Below are 18,618 nucleotides of genomic sequence, written 5' to 3' on the forward strand. Positions count from 1 at the left end.
TTAGTGGAAAATTTTGTGATCAGAATTGCAATCTTTGAGCTTGCACATGGTCTCATGTGAATGCTTGTGTGCATGTTGGTAGTAAAGACAAATTCACAGAGAGATTATTAGAGTAAAAAAGAAAGGCATGAAATCTGAAATACAGCCCATAGAGCTATAAATGTTAGTTGGCTGTGCATAACTTCAAGATCAGACAAACTCATTCTACTATTATGAATAAAGATTTCAGCATCTCTTTACCTGCATCTACCCAACACAGCATTGAGGAATAAGGATCAAATGTCAGCCCATTTGGTAATCCAAGATCGTCTTTAACAAGAATTCTTCTGTTTGTGCCATCCATGTATGAGGTTTCAATTTTAGGAGCTTCTCTGTTCCAGTCAGTCCAGTATAAGTTTCTTCAGAGGAAGGAAAAAGGGAAACTTAAGACAGAGAAAGATCTCAAGACTGTTGTAATTAAGGAAAATGTTAAGGACACAAAAGTTACAAGCACACATTCTAAATAAATTAAATATACGAATAATAAACAAATAGGTAAAGAATAAGCATGAAAGATCCCACTGCACTTTGATACAGAGGTAACAAAATTATAGTGAAGTTGTAGCAAATATTACACTTTCATTAAAAACAACACCAGCAAGCACACACATGAGAAGAAACACTTTCTCTGTGTTGTTTATGTTATGTGCAAGATGCCAGACAAAAAGACCTCAGTTCCAACAGTTTTGAGGACCAGACAGAAAGCACATCTACAGTTCTCATTCTCCATCACGTCTGCTGAGGCTAAGCAGCAGCATTTTCCGTGTGGGATTCGTTCAAAACTACATTTTTCTTTTCAGTTTACCAAGTTAGCAACATACAATGGAATCAGAGTAGTTTATGGTCAGTGAAAAACTCCAGAGAAGGCCATTAACTCAGTGGTGCTTAATTATTAATGACTATTTGTTGTTGGTAGTTTGGTTTTTTTTCATTGTTTGCTTTTTTCCTTGGATGCACTTTTGTGGTTAAGAATTTACATAGCCCCACAATGCAAGCACCTTTGTAGTTTGCTCCTTAACACACAAAAATCTATTAGGAGTCCACACCACTTAACCTGAACCCAAAGCTCCACTCTGTCAGTATGCTTCTTCATGGAACAGAGGTCACTCCTCAGTCTGATTACACTTGTGTGTCTCCCCCTCTCTCACATCATAAAGTGCATTCATTTTTCCTTATTATGCTGTCACTTGATGTACATTCACAGAGTTTTTCAGCCCACTATTATATGGTTCGTATCTAAAAGTTTATTTTATATTAAAGAAATTACACAATTCAGTACCATTACTTTCTCATTTAATTTTGCCTCATGGGTGGCATGTATTCTTTTCTCACTACAAACCTTGTTTATAAACATCTGGGATGAGGATGAGGCTTTCAAAAAACTCTTCTTGAGCAACACAGTAATTTTGTTCATAAATGAATTCTCACTTAAGAATATTCCAAATGCCTATTATATCAATTAAACAATTGTTTAATGCAGTTTGCCAGTAATTCAAAACTGAAAAGAAAGTTTCTGCTTCTGTGTTTCTGAGTATTTAGGCTGAAATGATTCTTCTCAGCAGTGGCCATGCTACATAAAGTTGCGCCAGGACAATAGCAGGCAAATTCAGACATTAATGAACAGACATGCAGTATGGCCATGGACTCTGTAGTAGTTCTAATTTGCCCTGTATTTCTTCCAATATTCAGAAAGAAAGAATGGTTGGACTTGATGACCTTAAAGAATTTTTCCAGCTGAAATTACTTTGTGATTCTATAATGTGAAGATATTTATGCTTTCCTATTGCCACTCTTCTGGGCTGTTTCTGTGACTGGAGCTTACCGCCTCAATTTTAAAAGCATGTCATTATCAACACCTTCACACAGAAGTCTAATAGGACTTTCTGAGGCAACTGAATGACAGAAATGAAAATGATGACAAAAGAGGCACCACAATTTTTCAAAGGAGGAACACAACACAGGAAGAAGGGCTGTCATAATGGAAATGAAAATAAAAGATTGCTTAATCTAGTATTTTAGATCAGTAATCTTGAAAAATGAAATTATTAGGTAAGGGCAATGCCTGTTATCCTGCACACAATATACTGAAAGGTATAAATAAATATTGGACAAACTTCTCAACAAAATATCACAGTATTATCTAGCAGGTATTTTAATTTTTTTATTTCCAGTATACCACTCAGACACAGGATGTAGATGGGTTGCTCCATTTCTGCTTGTTAGCAGTTTTAGGCAAAGGTAGTCCTATTGTTTTTACAGGCAGCCTCAAAACATTGACTCTGAGCATATGCTCATGTTAAATAAATAAAACTTTGCACATAAGTCTTGACAAGATAACCATACCCTCTTACAGGATCTGCAACAATTGCTCTAGGGTTCACCAGGCCAATGTCAAAAAGGATGCGACGCTGGCGCCCATCCAGTCTAGCCACTTCTATTCTATCCAGTTGAGAGTCAGTCCAGAAGATGTTGCGACCTAGATGATCTACAGCTATCCCTTCAGGGCTTCCCAAGTCTGCAGGAGAACAGAGAAAAACATGCCTAATAATTATATTGCTTCCCAATACACAATGCCAGCCTCATAAGCATAGCTCTTAAGTGAGTTAAGTTTTCTTCAGTTTTCTGTGTGTAGTCCAACACAACCTACCTCACATCACTTGGAAGAGGCATGCATGTTTTGCCTTATGAAGTTTAAATACACAGAACATTCGTAAACACACACAATGACAAAATCTATGAGGGACCATCTAACTCATCATGCATGTGAGCTTTCCTTGGGTGATGCACACAGAATTGATAGGAGATAAATAAACAGCAGAGATCATAAGAATCTTATTCTACCCTCCTCAGCAGGTCAAGATCTAGAATGCATTTTATAATCCTTAGTATTTCCCCTTCTTTGATACTGGCATGTATGGCACTCCTCTGATAACTGGTTTTATGCTATGTTTATCCAATCCAATACTTAAAGATAATCAACCTCCAAAGCACCAGAGAAACAATATTAGCTAACTGATGGGATTTAGACCCAGTTCTTTGTTTTTGCAGAGCAATCCTTTTTGGAACATGTTTTAGTACTGTATGTGCACAATTTTTCTCGGACAGTTAGTTGTTCCAAAACAAACAGGAAATAACAGATAATGACCTTACTGCTTCAGCATTAGTAATTTCTAACTCAGATGAAGGATGTAGAATAAATAGCACTGCAAGATTTAATTCAGCCACTATGAAAAACTGCTCTATACTTTTCAAGGTTCACGCATCCACTAAAAAGAGCCACATGGAAAGTAATGAAACCAAAGACAGGTACAAATCAATTCTAGTCCAATTTCTGTTGAAAAAAAAAAAAAAAAAAAGAAAAAAGAAAAAAGAAAGAATTGTACAACGTCACTCCAGAAAGATTCATATCAACCAGCTTTTGAAAATAAGACACATTTCACATGCAGATCCACACATCATATAAATATCCAAGAATGATGGAATGTGGCCCATTAGCCTTCTATTAATTCTAAAGTTTATTTACTTAACAGCCATGAAACAGTTTGTGATACAGACAACATTTTTGGAGAAAAGGCATTTGGTCCAGAACATTGAGTAGAGCTGTCTAAGATTTGCTACTGTGACTTTGTAATGAATAGTTGCATGAGAGGTTAAACAGTCTGTGGTCCTTCAGACAGGCAGATTACATTTGCCATCTGGATGCATGACGTTTGGATGTATATTCATTGCTGAAGAGGTGGAAAAAAGCAAGTAAGATGTATCTCATTGCTATTGACTCACAGCTTGTACACAGGAAGGGCCAAAAAAAGTTAATGTGAATCAGATATCTCTACTCCTCACAGGGACACTTGTGCATACTTCAACTTAGTTACACTGACTTCATGTTACTACTTGTACTTCTCCAAATTCCTCTGTGGAGCTAAACCTCTTATCTGGAAGAAACCACCTCATGCATACTCAGATCCACAAATGTTCCTACTTCTTTTCTTGCTAATGGCAGAGGATGTTGAGAGCAGCCTCATTTTGAGGTAATGTCAGCAACAATCCCCAGTCTCTGGGATCAGATGAACACAGACCAAATGGTATTGCAGCAGCTACCAATCTCTTTGAGTAAACAGAAGTTACCAGGCAAAAAGATCTGCTACCCCAGTTCCCTGACTAGTTTACTTGTTTCAGTAGTATGTCAGGAGATTTGAAGAAGCCTCAAGTGTCTTTTCCTGTCTGGTTGACAATGAGCCAGAAAAAAAAAAAAAACTATCCTGCCCTGGAAGGGTAAGGGAATATATAGGCTTCATGTACCACCAGTCTTTTTAGAGGCACAAATGTGTTTCTGCTATATTGTTGCAGGCGTAGTAAGAGTCACAGACTCTGTCCTGGGGACAAGGTTGTACAGGCATGTACAGATGATATGACTTAAGCTCTCCTTCTCGATTTGCCTCCACAGCTGCAGAGCTCAGAAAGCCTCCACAGGCTATACAGCTGCAGGGATAGATGAGAACTGGATGGGGCTCCACAATAAAACAAGTTTCTGCAAAGCATTGCAACTTGGATCACAAGAGCTTTAACAAACAAAAAAGTAGTGCATTCCACAAAAATACACGTGAAGTCAAGAAAGCAGCTGCAGCTCACAGGAGGAAAGAGACAAAGATCAAAACAAAACAAAGAATTCTCATGAGTCTGAGAGTGAAGCATTTTCCTATTTCCTGAAATGTTAAAATTTCAGTTTCAGACAGTATAGAAGACATCCATTCAAACACTCAATATTTAAATTTATTTTATTCTGACTCCTTATCAAAGACCCCATTAGCATACTGAAAGTAAAGTGGAACACCACTTCAGGAATGGCATTTCCTTCCTATGTGATCAACAGGATAACACAAATCATGAGAGATCTTTACACATACAATGTTTTTCATAGCAGATAAAAGTACATGAGGTTTCCATGTGGCAATGAATCATCTTGAATTACCTTATATAATCTAATTTAGCTGAAAGCCTTCACAAGTATTTTGAAAATATTTTAGACACATTTTTAATGCACACACACATGTTCTCATTAGACAGACTAATTAGTGGCCATCTAAATTCAGCAATAGTAATTTCCCACACTTTTTAAAGTGCAGAATCTGGGAAAATACTTTAATAGTGGAAATCCTTTCCCCACAGAATTTGTAGTTGTACAGGCACATGCATGCTTGCACTACAGGACAGAGTCCCTTTCAGATTACATATGTTGGGATGAAAAAGAAGTCTTACAAATATCTCAGGCATCAAATTATACAGAAATAAGAAAGTCCATAATTGCTGGAATTTTGAAGGATGGCTTTAAGCTCTTCTTTTTACCTTTTCAGGACAATATCAGGATCCAAGGCACCCTCATCTCATTATTGCCCCTAATATTAAGCCCAAACTGAGTTATAACAAATTGGCTGTTCTGAAGAACAAACTCCAGGATATTCAACACATCCAAAGAAAAAAATGAAGCAAATTTATTGTAGAGTTTTAAAACTGGATGACCATTTTGCTAAAATGATTTCCTAACTTTTATGACAATATCTGTAAAGCATCCAAAGCAACCTCCTCCAGTATCTTGATTTCACAAGTATTCTGGGATCCTCAGGACACCAGTATTCAAAAAATGCCTCCAGCTATTTGTATTTTCAATGCTCCCTCATTCACTTTGCTCTCTAAGGCTGTCTTTTCACTTAACCCTTTCCATTAAAAAAAAAAAACAGTTTTCATAATTAAGATATACAGGCTTACACTTGCCCTTCTAATGCAAGTGAACATGGACTGCAGTGAGCAGCACAGTCTTTGGGGAAAAAAGCATAAGAATAGGAACTAAACTGTAAAAGCACTAACCCCACAATAGCCTCTAATCCAAACCTCCAATATGTGAGCAAAATCAAACAAAGTGGCTTTATTCACTTTTATTTTACAACTTGAGTGAGAGTATGGAAAGTCACAGCTGAAACAGTTCCTAACCACCTTTCAGTTGTTTGATCCTCAAACATAGGACCAAAGAGCAGTAGCTCTCCTCTTCAATGTGAATGCTCACCAGTCCTTTCTCAGCAGAGCACGCAGCTGACAGAAAGAGTGCAGGAGAGAAAAGGACTACAACATAACCAAATTTCAGCTAGCCAGTGGATTATCTACCTTGATGTAAGAACAAAAATCAAAGAGTGGAACTCTCAGTTCTTGTTCCATGTTAACATATAAATGCAGCTCTTCCATCAGCTTTAGTTTTGTTGGTGTTCAATACCCATTTGATAGCAAACTGACAAACTATCATAGTCCTTTCATATAATAAACACATTGAACAACAATGGGTCTACTCCAACACATGCTCTAGCTTTTAGTGATCACCCACAAAGTATATATTACTAAATTCAAGCCTCTAACATAATTCCTAGGGAGTAACAAGAAAGACTTTTGTGCTGTTACCTGTTTTGATGATGGTTGTTGGCTCCCCACCATGCAGGCTAGCTCTGCTGATTGAAGGGCCACTGATGTCTGTCCAGTAAACCATCTTGTCCATGCAATCGTAAGCAACTCCAATAACAACTTTGTCCTGTTGGGTCAACAAGCAACTTCTATCACCTTATACTAAACAACAATTATTTGCCAGCAGCACTAGCTTATGGATCTAAATTTCGAGCCTGAAAACACAAAACTCTTGAGGAATGGTGAGAGATGGGGAATACAGGCAGAGAAAACAATTGGTGAATATTTATTGTAGAACCGCTTAGAAAAATACTTTCAATGAACTGTTCTTTTTAACTAGTGGGTACCATTTAGAATTATCTTCTTTCAAAGAAGCATTGTAGATATTATTGCTGAACAGCTGGTCTGACTTTTACGCTTCACTTGCATATCCACTTAAAGAAATTTTGTTATTTTACTGTGGTATTCTTCACATGCTTTTTTTCTCTCATTCTTTCCCTTCAGAGAGGAATAATGACTTCCAGCAAATCTGATGTGTTTGAATTGCTCTATCATCTTTACTACTTTTATAATGTGCAACTTCTTACAAAGATGATCCTAAACCTCACATTAAAGCATATGTGCTTGTTCATTGGCCTACACTGATGCTGTTGGTTACAAAACAGCCTGAATGCCTCTAGGCTACTAACTGTTACTTCACTAATACACAACACTGAGACAACACTTAGCACAGACTGTAAGTTTAATTTCGATTGCAGATTTTAAGAGTTGTAACTTATCTCTTGGAAGCTCTTTCCTTAAGATACTTCTAATTAATTAATTTAAACTAGATCAAATAAATAACAAGACTAGCTGAAGAATTCAGATTTGGGTCTCTGTAACACTAACTACCCTGGTCTGCACACAATATTTTATTATTACACTATTGCAGTTGCATTATAGAGAAAAATCAAAAGTTTGATTTTTGCCCTTGCATCACAGTACAGTTTGTGACACAGCTTACTGAACTGAATTTGTGCAATTTAGTCAGTATTTAGTCTACCAGATATTCAGAGTAAACCACAAAAGAGGCCAGTATGTTGCCTCGTATTGCTATCTACTATATAAACACTGTAACACCAGAGTGAAAACAAAAATCCCAGGCTTTAGGAAAATAAGTTAATATAATGGAATTGCAAGAAAAAAAAAAAAAAAGATCTTTCCACCTACTGCTCTTGGTAGGTCTCCTAGACTTTTATACCAGAGTTAGAAAGCCAAAGGAAGTGTGAATGTAGGAGAGTTTATATGGTGTTGGAAGCATATGAAGTCACATATATTAGATTTTTTTGTGTCTTATGAACTATTATTTACAGGCAAATAATTTTTTCTATATCTCAGTTTTGGGCTTTTTTGACTAGTCATGTCAGGAATTTAAAGTGACAAAGTGACATGACACTGACATTCTAATCAAGAGTAGAAATTAATTTTGGAATTTAAATTATCAAATTACATAGACAAACACTCTGGCTTTCATCTTTGTCACAAATGTTCTAAAACACATGGACTTAGTATAGTAAGTTACTTACTGGAATATGCAAGAGTGCTTTGGCACCATTTTTCTTCATACCATTCCCTTCTAGTGGAACATGTTCGATTTTACCACTTTGGGCAAAGAGCAAGTGTGTTCCTGGTGGCAGAGGTACTGTATCTGGTCGAACAGACGGCCCAATAACAACTGGGGGAGCAGCTGTGCTCAGACCTTTTTAAAAGAGAAGGAAATAGATGGGAGAGGGACGACAGGAAATTAGCTTGTACGGCATGAAAAAGCTCTTTGTATTTGCAGAGACACAGTAACCGTCTGACTTCTAAGAAGGAAACAGCCCTAAAAGCAGACAGTAATAACTATAATCAGATGCAGAAAGCTTCTGAATTTTCCCCCTTGGCTGATAGAAGGAACAACAGTCAGAATAGATCTTTTCAGCTCTGTAATTGCTCTTTCATTAAATGTTTAGCAAAACCTATCTTATTTTGCATCTGAAGTGAGGAAGATGTAGGAAGAAGCATCTTTCATTTCCTGAGGCAAGTCAGTTACCACATATTCAGATTTGCCATAGCTCTCAGAAGGCAGAAACTATAAGGACCCCTCACAATTTCAAGGCAGGAAAAAGTTAGAAAACCATCCTCTCTTTCAGAGGCTCACAACTATCATCCAGGTGCCCTGACTGAAGGAAAAGTGTATGCTAGAGTTATAAAAGAGATGCATCAAGAGACATAGAATCACTGGGAGAACAAAGATCTGCATTGTTTCAAGTCAGTGCTGTGTCTCAGGGGCACGACTAAGCCCTACATCTGGAGATAGTGCACTAGGGTACAGAGACGCCCACAAGAAAAAAGTGCTTCAGTTGCTTACATGGTGGTCGAACTCCTGGGCCACTTCTGGTGCCATCAATCTCATTTCCATCCCTATCCACACACCAACAATATCCACTACTAGAATGGCACTGAGTAGGTAGGTAATTTCCATGCCCATCACACTGGGGAATGAAGTGACCAAGTCTTATCTCCCTTGGGAAGAAACTGCCTCCACTTCCAAGAGCTACTTCTCGTTCACGTTGGCATTTGGTCTTTTCCAATTCTTTGGGGGGAAAAGAAAAAAAAAAAGACAAGTGAATAGTTCTATTTTAATTAACAATTATGTTCCAGTAACACTTAACACATGCTGACCACCTATAACACAAGTATTCTTAGCAGTGGAGGAACGTGGTACTGTTACAAACCATGTTTATACGTTCAGGGACAGTCTGCCCTGTGTAAATACAACACATTTGCCTTAAACTTAGCTAATTTTATCTTTCATTGCCTAGTTTAAAACTGTCTCTCTGCAACTTCCTACATAGAAGAGTGATAAACAGAATCTGGAAGACACTGTTTTTCTCCTAGAGGCACATAACCAAGAACCAACTTGCAAACCTGTTGTCTGTTCTTTAAGGCCCATGGATAATTGTCAATGTGACTAATCAGCCAGGCCATAGAGTGGATAAGAGTCACAAGAGAGAATCACAACATGAGGCAGAACCAAGGAAGTGAAATAACTCATTGCTTTGACGTATATTAGGTTTTCAGAGTTCAGTTATTGAGTTTGTGTACTCTTTTGATACTTTTGGACACAAGAAAGGAATTGCAGGGACAAATTGTCCAGTTCCTGGTGAAGCATGTAAGTAAGACTATACAGAAAACAGGAATGCTAACTATGACATATGCGGAGAATAATGACATGCACAATGGCTACACCACATACTGTTCTAAAGATTATAGAGGGAAGACTAAATTTCCACATGATTAGGAGCTTCAGGGATTCAGTTCTTTTGGTTTCAATTTCACAAAACAGCCCGGACCAAAATACGTATCAACTTCGGGTATTATCAGTCATACAACAAGGAATGTCACCTGGATCAATACATCCTCCCAGAAGTCAAATTACATTAAAAGAGTATAATAAAAGCAATGTTTTTCTTTCTCTAGACAAGGAAATCTGGCCTTATATTTGAGACATCTGCAAGGTTCTGTGTGTTGTGAGAGAAAGAGCTCTAACTATGAGTATCTTTTTCCTGTCAATGGTTTCCACAGACAATTAGAAATACTACAAACTGTGTCCTGAAGAGGCTTTAACATTATGTTTCCATTTATTCCTTCCTTGTTTTCACATTGCCTGGTGGACAGCATTAGCTAAGTATGGCTCAAACTGGACTCATCCCAGCTAAGTAAAACCTAATTCCATGTGCCCAGACTATGGTGGTGTAAATCACATACATGCAAAAAAGAGAAGGGGTTTTTATTATTATTATTATTATTTAAACCAGTTATGCAAGTAAAAGCTTTGGATAAGTTTCATGCACCTGGACACAATTAAAGAATAAATGTCTGGAAAACAGCTCACTCTGAACAACTGAAATATTTGGCATCAGCTTTAATGTGGGTGGTAGAGAGCCTCAAATCAACCTACAAAACCAGACCCTGAAGCAAAGCCTCCATTATCTATCAAATTTTGTTTGCATGTATTCAATGAGCTGTAACTGGTTAGTTTTGCTACAGTTTGGGTTGTTTCATGCTGCATGGCTCATAAATGGACACACCCTGCTTTTGTTCACTGCAAAACAAAATCTTCATTGCATTCATGTCATCTTTGAGGCACACTATTGACTCCTCAGTGTGAGGTAAAAAAAACAAACCACAAACACCAAAAAACTGGCCATTATTCCTTCCCACCTGAAACTCACAGAATTAAAGAATATCCACAGCTTGCAACTTTTTAAAATCAACAGACTCCATCAACTTTATGAAAATGAGTTAGCATATATTAATTATACAAAGGAGCGTGTATATATCGCAGACAGGACCCAGCAGTTACACATAAAATATATTACATAGTTAGTAACTTGCAATACCATTGTCTGTTCTAATTTCAACAGAATTACTACATTTGTATCTGCAGATTTTATACAGGAAACTGATGGAATTTTTCAAGTGTACTTATATTGCAATAATTCCGATCAATCACAAACAGCCTGCTCATGCAAGTAACCCTGCTAAATTAAGAAAGTATTCAAATTAATTTTGACAATTAGTACTCAGCCTCTAGAAGGCAGTAAATACGATTTGTTCTTTCTAAAACAACCCCATCAATGCTAATTTTTCAGTTGCACAGAAAGATGCCAAATAGCCTACTGCCACTGACTTTTAGACATAACTATGTATTCTTTTCTGTTTCTGTGCTCCCAAACCTCTCTCATACTTATGGTAACTTTTTTTTAACAGTATCAAGTGCAATAAGTAATCTATGTTAAAGAAACATTCCCAAAATAAATAAAAATCAGTGCTACCACAACTATCTGTATTAACTCTATCATTTTAAGCTGTCTTTCAACATTTAATTTGTTTCAACTCAGTAACATGAATTTAGCCACTTTAAAATTTATAAACCAAAACAAACCCCTAAACTAGTTATGACAGCCCAAACAAGACATTGGGAATCCATACTGTATTTTTTTCCTCTCCTTACTGCTGAATCATGATCAGTTTAGAGGCACCTAAAGAAAACACCAGTCTAGTGCATCAATAAAAAGCACAGTAATTCTAGATATAGATGACAGCTAGTTGACATAATCTGCTTATACTGTCATAAATTTTACTGTGTGCTTAAGAGAACATACTCTGATTTTTGCAAGTGTTAAATTGCACTCATTAACTGTCTGAAATGAGGCTAACTATGAGAGAGTTTGAAAGATGAGGCTGACACAGAAAGTACCTTTCATGCTTTGATGAGCTAACACCACAAGTTACACAAAAAACACATAACAAGAATTGACACATACTTATATAGGACAAAGGCTACTTGGTAAGCCAGTTTCTAGACACAGACCTTATGGCTAATAACTTTCCCTCGGCACAGAAGCCTCAGTTAAGGTTTTTAGTGCTGTTCCTTTAATATAAACACAGTAGTATTTCAACCAGTCAAGACTCTTCAAAGATACAGGAAACATTAGGATAATTCTCCGATCTCTTGACTGGCATGAACAAAACTGCCATTACCTACCAGAGGTATAGCTAAGAACAAATAATATTTACTTGGTGTAACAGCACAGTTACCTCTACTACTATACCTGTGTAGCAAATAGAAACCAGGCCATACCTATTTCAAGGCTTCATTTACAGGGCTTAGCCACCAACCCTGACTTTCAGAGCTTCTTACCATTCTTGGAACGCGCATTTGAAACCCAAGCCAAATGATCATGTAAATGATGAGAAAAGTGGTACACCCTGGAGTTGGGTCACACTGATAGAGATGAAACAAACAGTAAGAGCAAGACCTGGGGGTAATCCACAGAGATGCAGAGAAATGGGGATGGCAACAGCCTTTTATTAACAGCAGACCTAAGATTTTTGTATCTATGTTTAAATGTTAACTCATTAGCACTTTTTATAATATTGAGTGAAAATTCTTTCTTGTTGCTTTTTGATACAGTCAGTGCTTTGCTGATGAAGGCAGCACCCTGACATGATAGCTCTATGCTTTCTTATGGCACTCTATGTTTCAAAAATGATACGCTCCTGTGGGCATACAAAGCACCATAATGTAGGTTACCTTAATTTGATAAATTACTAAAAACTGAAAAATCATCTGAGTCAGTAGTCATACAGTAGTGATATTTCTAGTAAGTTCCCATATTACCTTACTCTCAGTTTTAAATTTCCTTATTAATAGATTTAAATCTTACATTAGGATTCTAAAGGAAAATGTACAACCATAGGCATTTATGGAAGAGAAACAGCCATAAAACATGAGCAAGACAGGACCTTATCACTAGGTAAACCGAGCTCATTGAAATCATAAGTAGGTTCTCAGTCAGATGGAATGTTACACTTCTGGAATACACTGTGAAGACCAGCCTCTAAAGGTAGACTCATCTTGGAAACCCAAACTGAAAAAAAAGCTACCAGTAGATCACAGTTACAAGCAGATAACTGCAAACATCCAGCTCAGTGCTGTAGGGATTGTGAGATAGTGTAACTAAGCATTCAACCTATACAGAGGGAACACCACACAGGTGTAAACAAGCAATATGGGACCAGGAAGACGATTCAACAAGTACTGGGTCCAGCTAAGGTAGTCACAGTTCAAAAGAAGAATGAAAAATTGAACCAGTGCATAGAAAAGAGCTCCTCAGAGAGAAGCTGCAGTGCAGAACAGAGATCAATGGCCTGATAAAGACTTACATGTACTGTGGTCCATGGAACATGAAGTCAGATTAGATACACAGAACAGTGCATCCTGAACTCAAGCTAAATGCATATCCTTCCTCAGTAAAATAAATTTGTATTCAATGTGTTAAGCATATCTTTAATGTGTTAATCAGTTGTTTCATAAACCATCATTAACAATTTGGAATACAAAAGTCACTGAAATATATAACGGAAATTGAAAAAATGAAAGGAAACGTCATGAACATAGAAGGTGGGACAGATGAAAAGCATTTCTCACAGAAGCAAACAGAATGGGGAAAAAACAACCCTAAAGCCATGGAAATGTTTGAATTGTTTTTTGTTTGGGTTTTTTTTTCATAAATGAAGCTCTAGCAGCAGCACTACAGAAAATGATTTATCAATTAAAAAACATTTTTAAAATGGAGGCTAAGAAAACAGGAAGAGAAACAGGGATGTACCAGACTTCTTCCCTTCCATTTTGCAGGAGTGGATTACAGTCTGACACAATAAGCCAAGTCCAATTAATTCTGTGGCAGCAATTGAAATTTTTTAAAAATGTAACTACTCAAACAAGTTTTCATTCACAATCTAAAGACAGAAGTGATTTAAAACCATGTTCAGACTCAGAGTATGTAGTCAGACTACTTTTTAATTCCCTATGTGGATCATTTAATTTCCCAAATATCACAAAGAGTTTTACTGACATTTTTAATTGCTGTTCTCAGACACTGCCAAAAAAAAAAAAAACACACCAAAAACCAAACAACACCAAACCACCAACTCCAAACAAAAACTGCACACTTCCTTTTGTTCCTTAATTTTTCTTTGTCATCCTTCACTTACAATGTTGCCTGGCTAAGTGCATTTCCCATGTGAAACGGATTGTCTACAGAGGACCAGCAAATGGCTCTTAACAGTCAGAGCCCTAGTTCCAAGACGCTAGATTTGCTTCTGTTTAGTAAACAGTGTCTGGGGTCTGCAGGGGTAGAAACACTCAGACATCTGGTTTTTTGAAATGGAAAAATGAAGCGTGAGGAAATAACGAAGTACAGACTTTCTCAATAGCTGTGAGCAGTGGGACATTCCAGCATCATTAACTCTTTCATTAACCTTCTGGTTCACTCCAACAGACGTTCTCTTGTGCGTGACTCAAATCCATTTTACTTGTTAGTCACTTGTTTCAAGAGCTGCCACTCAGCAGTGGTAATATTCAATATATAAAGACACCAAACATTCTAGCAATAGTACACATGGACTGGTACGGCTAAAAGAATTGAGTATTCCAATGAATGAATCTTTCCAGGAAAGTCCTCAGTACTCAACCAATGCTAATTAAATCAAAACCTTAGTGGATAAAAAGGGGAAGAGTCTCTAATTACAACTGAATGCAGTATCTGAAATCTCCATTCTGAAGCAACTTATTTTACAAATTGAGTGCTAAAGTAAACTAATCTGCTTTTTGCTAGGCTTCAAAAAGTGTATTTTAACTCTGTCTCCTGGCAATGGATTAACTGTTGTTTATATCCATTTTAAAACTACTAAAGCTTTAGCAACGGATGACATCCCAAAGACAACTATTGTTCTATTACCCCTCTAAAAAGGGAGGAGTAGCAAACACTGCCAATGCAGAAGACTAGCAGAGCAATGCATTACTTGAGTCAGGATTCAGCAAAAGCAAGATTTCTTATCCACAAATATTTCTATCTGCTCAGAGCATTTCATGAGCAGAGCCAATTGCTATACGTGTTTCTAAAGCGTGTCTGCTACCGACAGTGCAAAACAGTATAAAAAATAATAGTGATAATTAAAAAATCAGGGAGAGAGATGTGAAGACTCACAAAACCAGGCAGATCCTCACCTACTAAAAGAGTAAGCAACAAAATTCTCCCAAACACTTTGTTACTACCATTAAAACTGTAACATGGAAAGATCCCCATTCTAGACATTCCATATTTGTGCTGAGTATGGTGTACAGGAATAAGCAGCAAAAGTGAACATTGAGCCTGTGCTTAGCAGTTTAGTAGCATGCGAAAATCTGTTTTTCTTAAAAAAAGAAAAATAAAATTCCACAATGCTTAAGTATGCTGTCAAACATACTCAGAATAAATTAATTGTGTCCTGGTAATAAAGTTAATTGGTTAAATTCAAGCATTGGTCTACCAAACCATCTGTTTCTGCTACAAAGGAGATGTGCTAGATGTGAAGGGAGTATTTCTGCCTCTACAATTCTGCCTGAAGAACTGGAAGCTTTAAGGTTTGATTTTGCTTCGAGTTAATCACATTAACTTTTTCCTCTAAGAAGAATAATCCTGTTTTTATCAGCTGGTTGTTAGCTAAGTATTTTGACACAGGCCAGAAACACTAGGCAGATCTTAATTCACCTGGCATTAAAGCGCAAACACACGTGAGGTTCGTGTATGAAAAGTCCGTTAAAAATAATATTGAAATACTGACAAAGTATCAATAGCTAGAGCTTCAGAATTTAAATACTGCGAAACCTCCTACAATTCACCTGTGACAGAAAAGTCACAGAACATATTGTTGACCATATATCAGAGAGTCATGTAAATATGACCTAAAACCAGAAACAATTTTGCTACTTTTTATTCCATTCCTATGAAAGCTCCTTTGTTTTTGGTTTTGTTTGTTTGTTTGTTTGTTTTAAGTCATGAGTTCCAATTGTGCAAAAGTAGACAGAAAATCAGAATTATGGAATACAGTAGCAAAAGGAAAAAAATTAAGTTTCAGCAACACATCAGGTAGTAATATTGTGCCAAACAGACAAGCATTTTTAAACCAGCACATCCACTATTTTAAAAAAACCTCTCAATTTTGAATAATCACATACTTCAGACATCATTAAGACCAAAGTACAGAAGCTGAATTATCAAGAGAGCCTTCCTCCTCTCCTTCCCTTTAGCCTTATGCCTTTCTTATGCTTAGCTACATAGTTTGAGTTTTGCTCTGCTGAGAGTTGCAGGGTCTTTTACCCAGCAGCAAGTACCTTTGACACAGGAGAATGGAACCTGAATATTCAGGTTGGGCTTTATTTCCTGGATGAAAGCATTTGTCATTCTGCAAAACCTGAGTGCTATCCCATAGGTTACTTTTGAATTAAAGTAACTATAACAAAACTACTTTGTGCCTCAGTATTCCTCACTCTTGTTTTTAACACTACCTTCAAGAACATGAGCGTGTGAAGGTAAATGGATAAATACAGAAACAATTAAGTGACAGAAATTCAAAGCAGTCTTTCTGGACCCTTTCTGGTTTTACGCGGCACAAGGGCATCTAGATTCCACCACGGACAACAGTGCAGTTACTTTGGTCTTATCCTTCACTTCTCCTGTAATTGCAGTTCCAGATGTTTTATGCAAAACAAATAAATCTTTATTCAAATGGGGACATTGAACGGGATGCCACAGAAAAGTGATAAGAATTCAGATACAGATTTTGACAGAAGCTTGGTGAAGTTCAAAACTCAAAAAACCTGAGAAAGAATAAGACCCCAGTAAGACAAAACACAATCTGTACCAAAGAGGAACCAAATTAAGATCTTTTAAGATCTAAACTGTATTTCTGGTCCTACTTTCAAGAACTATAAATTTTACCTCCTAACACACACCGGAAGCCATCCCCACGATAACCTGCCTTACACTGGCAGCTGAAGGACCCAGGAGTGTTGTAACAGAAAGCATCCGGATGACAGTGGCCCTGCTGACATTCATCTACATCTGTAAAAGAGAAAGCCAACCTCAGATAACTGTTCCTCCTGATGGACAAATTACAGCGATGAAGTGTGAACCTGTCATATTAGTCTCAGGCTCCTATTGTACAATGTCTGACTGGAATTACAGACCTTTGAAACACCTACATAGAAATGAAAGGGACTCAAAACAGAAAGCATGCATGTATTTTAGGTTCTGGCTCTCAGCAAAGCCCTGCACTCTGTTGTTCCAGTGGCTAATTAGCATTGCTAACTTTCACTGTATTTTAGAAATACATGTTCATTTTTCTCAAGAAAAAGACAAGAAAAGTAGGATTTGACCAGCAAGTTGTCGGACTTGTAGTTAGGTAAAACTTCTCCCTCACTGCACTTCAATTGGACATGAAACAGAACATGACTTCTCTGCATAGTCTGAGTATCAGTAATATAAATCAATACAGTGTAAACAGTTCCAGCAGATGATGGCCTAGTCTGTTAACGGTGGCTACCACAATATTTGCATTTACCTCATCTCGGAGCTACGGAAGTGAGCTCAAATATTGAAGAGTGAATTAAAAATTGAGGGGAGAAAAGGACAAAAAGCTTAATGCAATACCTGCCCAAGGGACAAGTAAGTATAGGACATTGCAATTACCAGCTAAATTATGCAACACAGAACATAATCCCCACACAAATGGTGCTACTCACCTTCACAGGCACGCCCATCTCCAGAGAAGCCAGGAAGGCATGTGCAGATGTAGGCAGAGCCACCAGTATAAACACACTGAGCACGCTGGGGAATGTCACAATTGTGTGTCCCTGCCTGGCAATGGTTTATGGCATATTCAACAGCTGCAGGTTAGATGCACAAAAAAGAAATGAAAAGCTGAATTTTTCTTCACAAAGTTTGAAGGTTGTAATAAATTTACAGGAAGCAAAGAACAGCTGTGAAAGCATACAGTAGAGAATGGAAAGAAGGGGGGGCAACAAGTAGGAATTATTTTTTTTGGCCAAGATCTCTCCTTTCACTGGTATTAAATCTGCATGTTGTACATGAAATTGATTGATTGTCCTCAGAAGCTAATAAATATTTGTTAACACAGAACAAAGCAGGAAGGCTAACACAGTGACAAGTCCCAATATCCATGACAGTTTTGTTTATAAAAAGCAGTTGTGAATGAAGAAATGTAAGGCATCTTACAAAGGTACTTCACATGTTAGCTAAGCAGCCAGTTCACTGCTCTGGGAATTATTAGATATCCTGCCACACTAACCTACCACTGACCCAAGGCTGTCTTCAGTTGGCAACAGATAGGAGTTGTGACTCACGCAGTAGAAGACAAACATATTTCTCAACTATTGGAGAGATTTTTGACCAAATGTGGGAGCTGGGATAAGTCCTGCAGCTTCTCATAACTTTCTCATTGTTGTGCAAAGTGACTCTGAAGGCACTGCACTGCTTTACACATGAATTATCTCAGGTAGTTGCAGGAGCCCTGCCTATGCTTACTTGTTATGCTAGAGAAGAGGAAAGGAAACCATGGTATTTAAAATAGCATGAAGCAAAATACTACAAAAATGTTGGGCCCTGGAGTAGAGGAGTTTGCAGCATAGACACCTAGAACAGACATCCAGTTGCTGTAGCAGAGAATCCACTGAGGCTTTCTTTACATAGTTCTTATGAAGAG

The 18,618-nt window shown here is 37.4% G+C and overlaps 1 protein-coding gene across 1 annotated transcript in view; it reads right to left on the minus strand.

The window, feature by feature from the left end:
* The window catches only part of NID1 (nidogen 1), a 46,068-nt gene that overhangs the window by 6,258 nt on the left and 21,192 nt on the right, over positions 1-18,618 (minus strand). The window contains exons 11-17 of the mRNA XM_068154928.1: positions 17,639-17,782; positions 16,836-16,958; positions 8,873-9,097; positions 8,049-8,221; positions 6,484-6,610; positions 2,383-2,554; positions 241-398 (exon numbers count right to left, since the gene is read on the minus strand). Coding sequence (XP_068011029.1) covers positions 241-398; positions 2,383-2,554; positions 6,484-6,610; positions 8,049-8,221; positions 8,873-9,097; positions 16,836-16,958; positions 17,639-17,782 — 1,122 coding nt within the window. The remainder of the gene's footprint in view (positions 1-240; positions 399-2,382; positions 2,555-6,483; positions 6,611-8,048; positions 8,222-8,872; positions 9,098-16,835; positions 16,959-17,638; positions 17,783-18,618) is intronic.

This window comes from Melanerpes formicivorus, unplaced genomic scaffold, assembly GCF_026170545.1.
Source record: "Melanerpes formicivorus ecotype bairdi unplaced genomic scaffold, bMelFor1.0.p_v2 SCAF_2, whole genome shotgun sequence".
Lineage (NCBI taxonomy): Eukaryota > Metazoa > Chordata > Aves > Piciformes > Picidae > Melanerpes > Melanerpes formicivorus.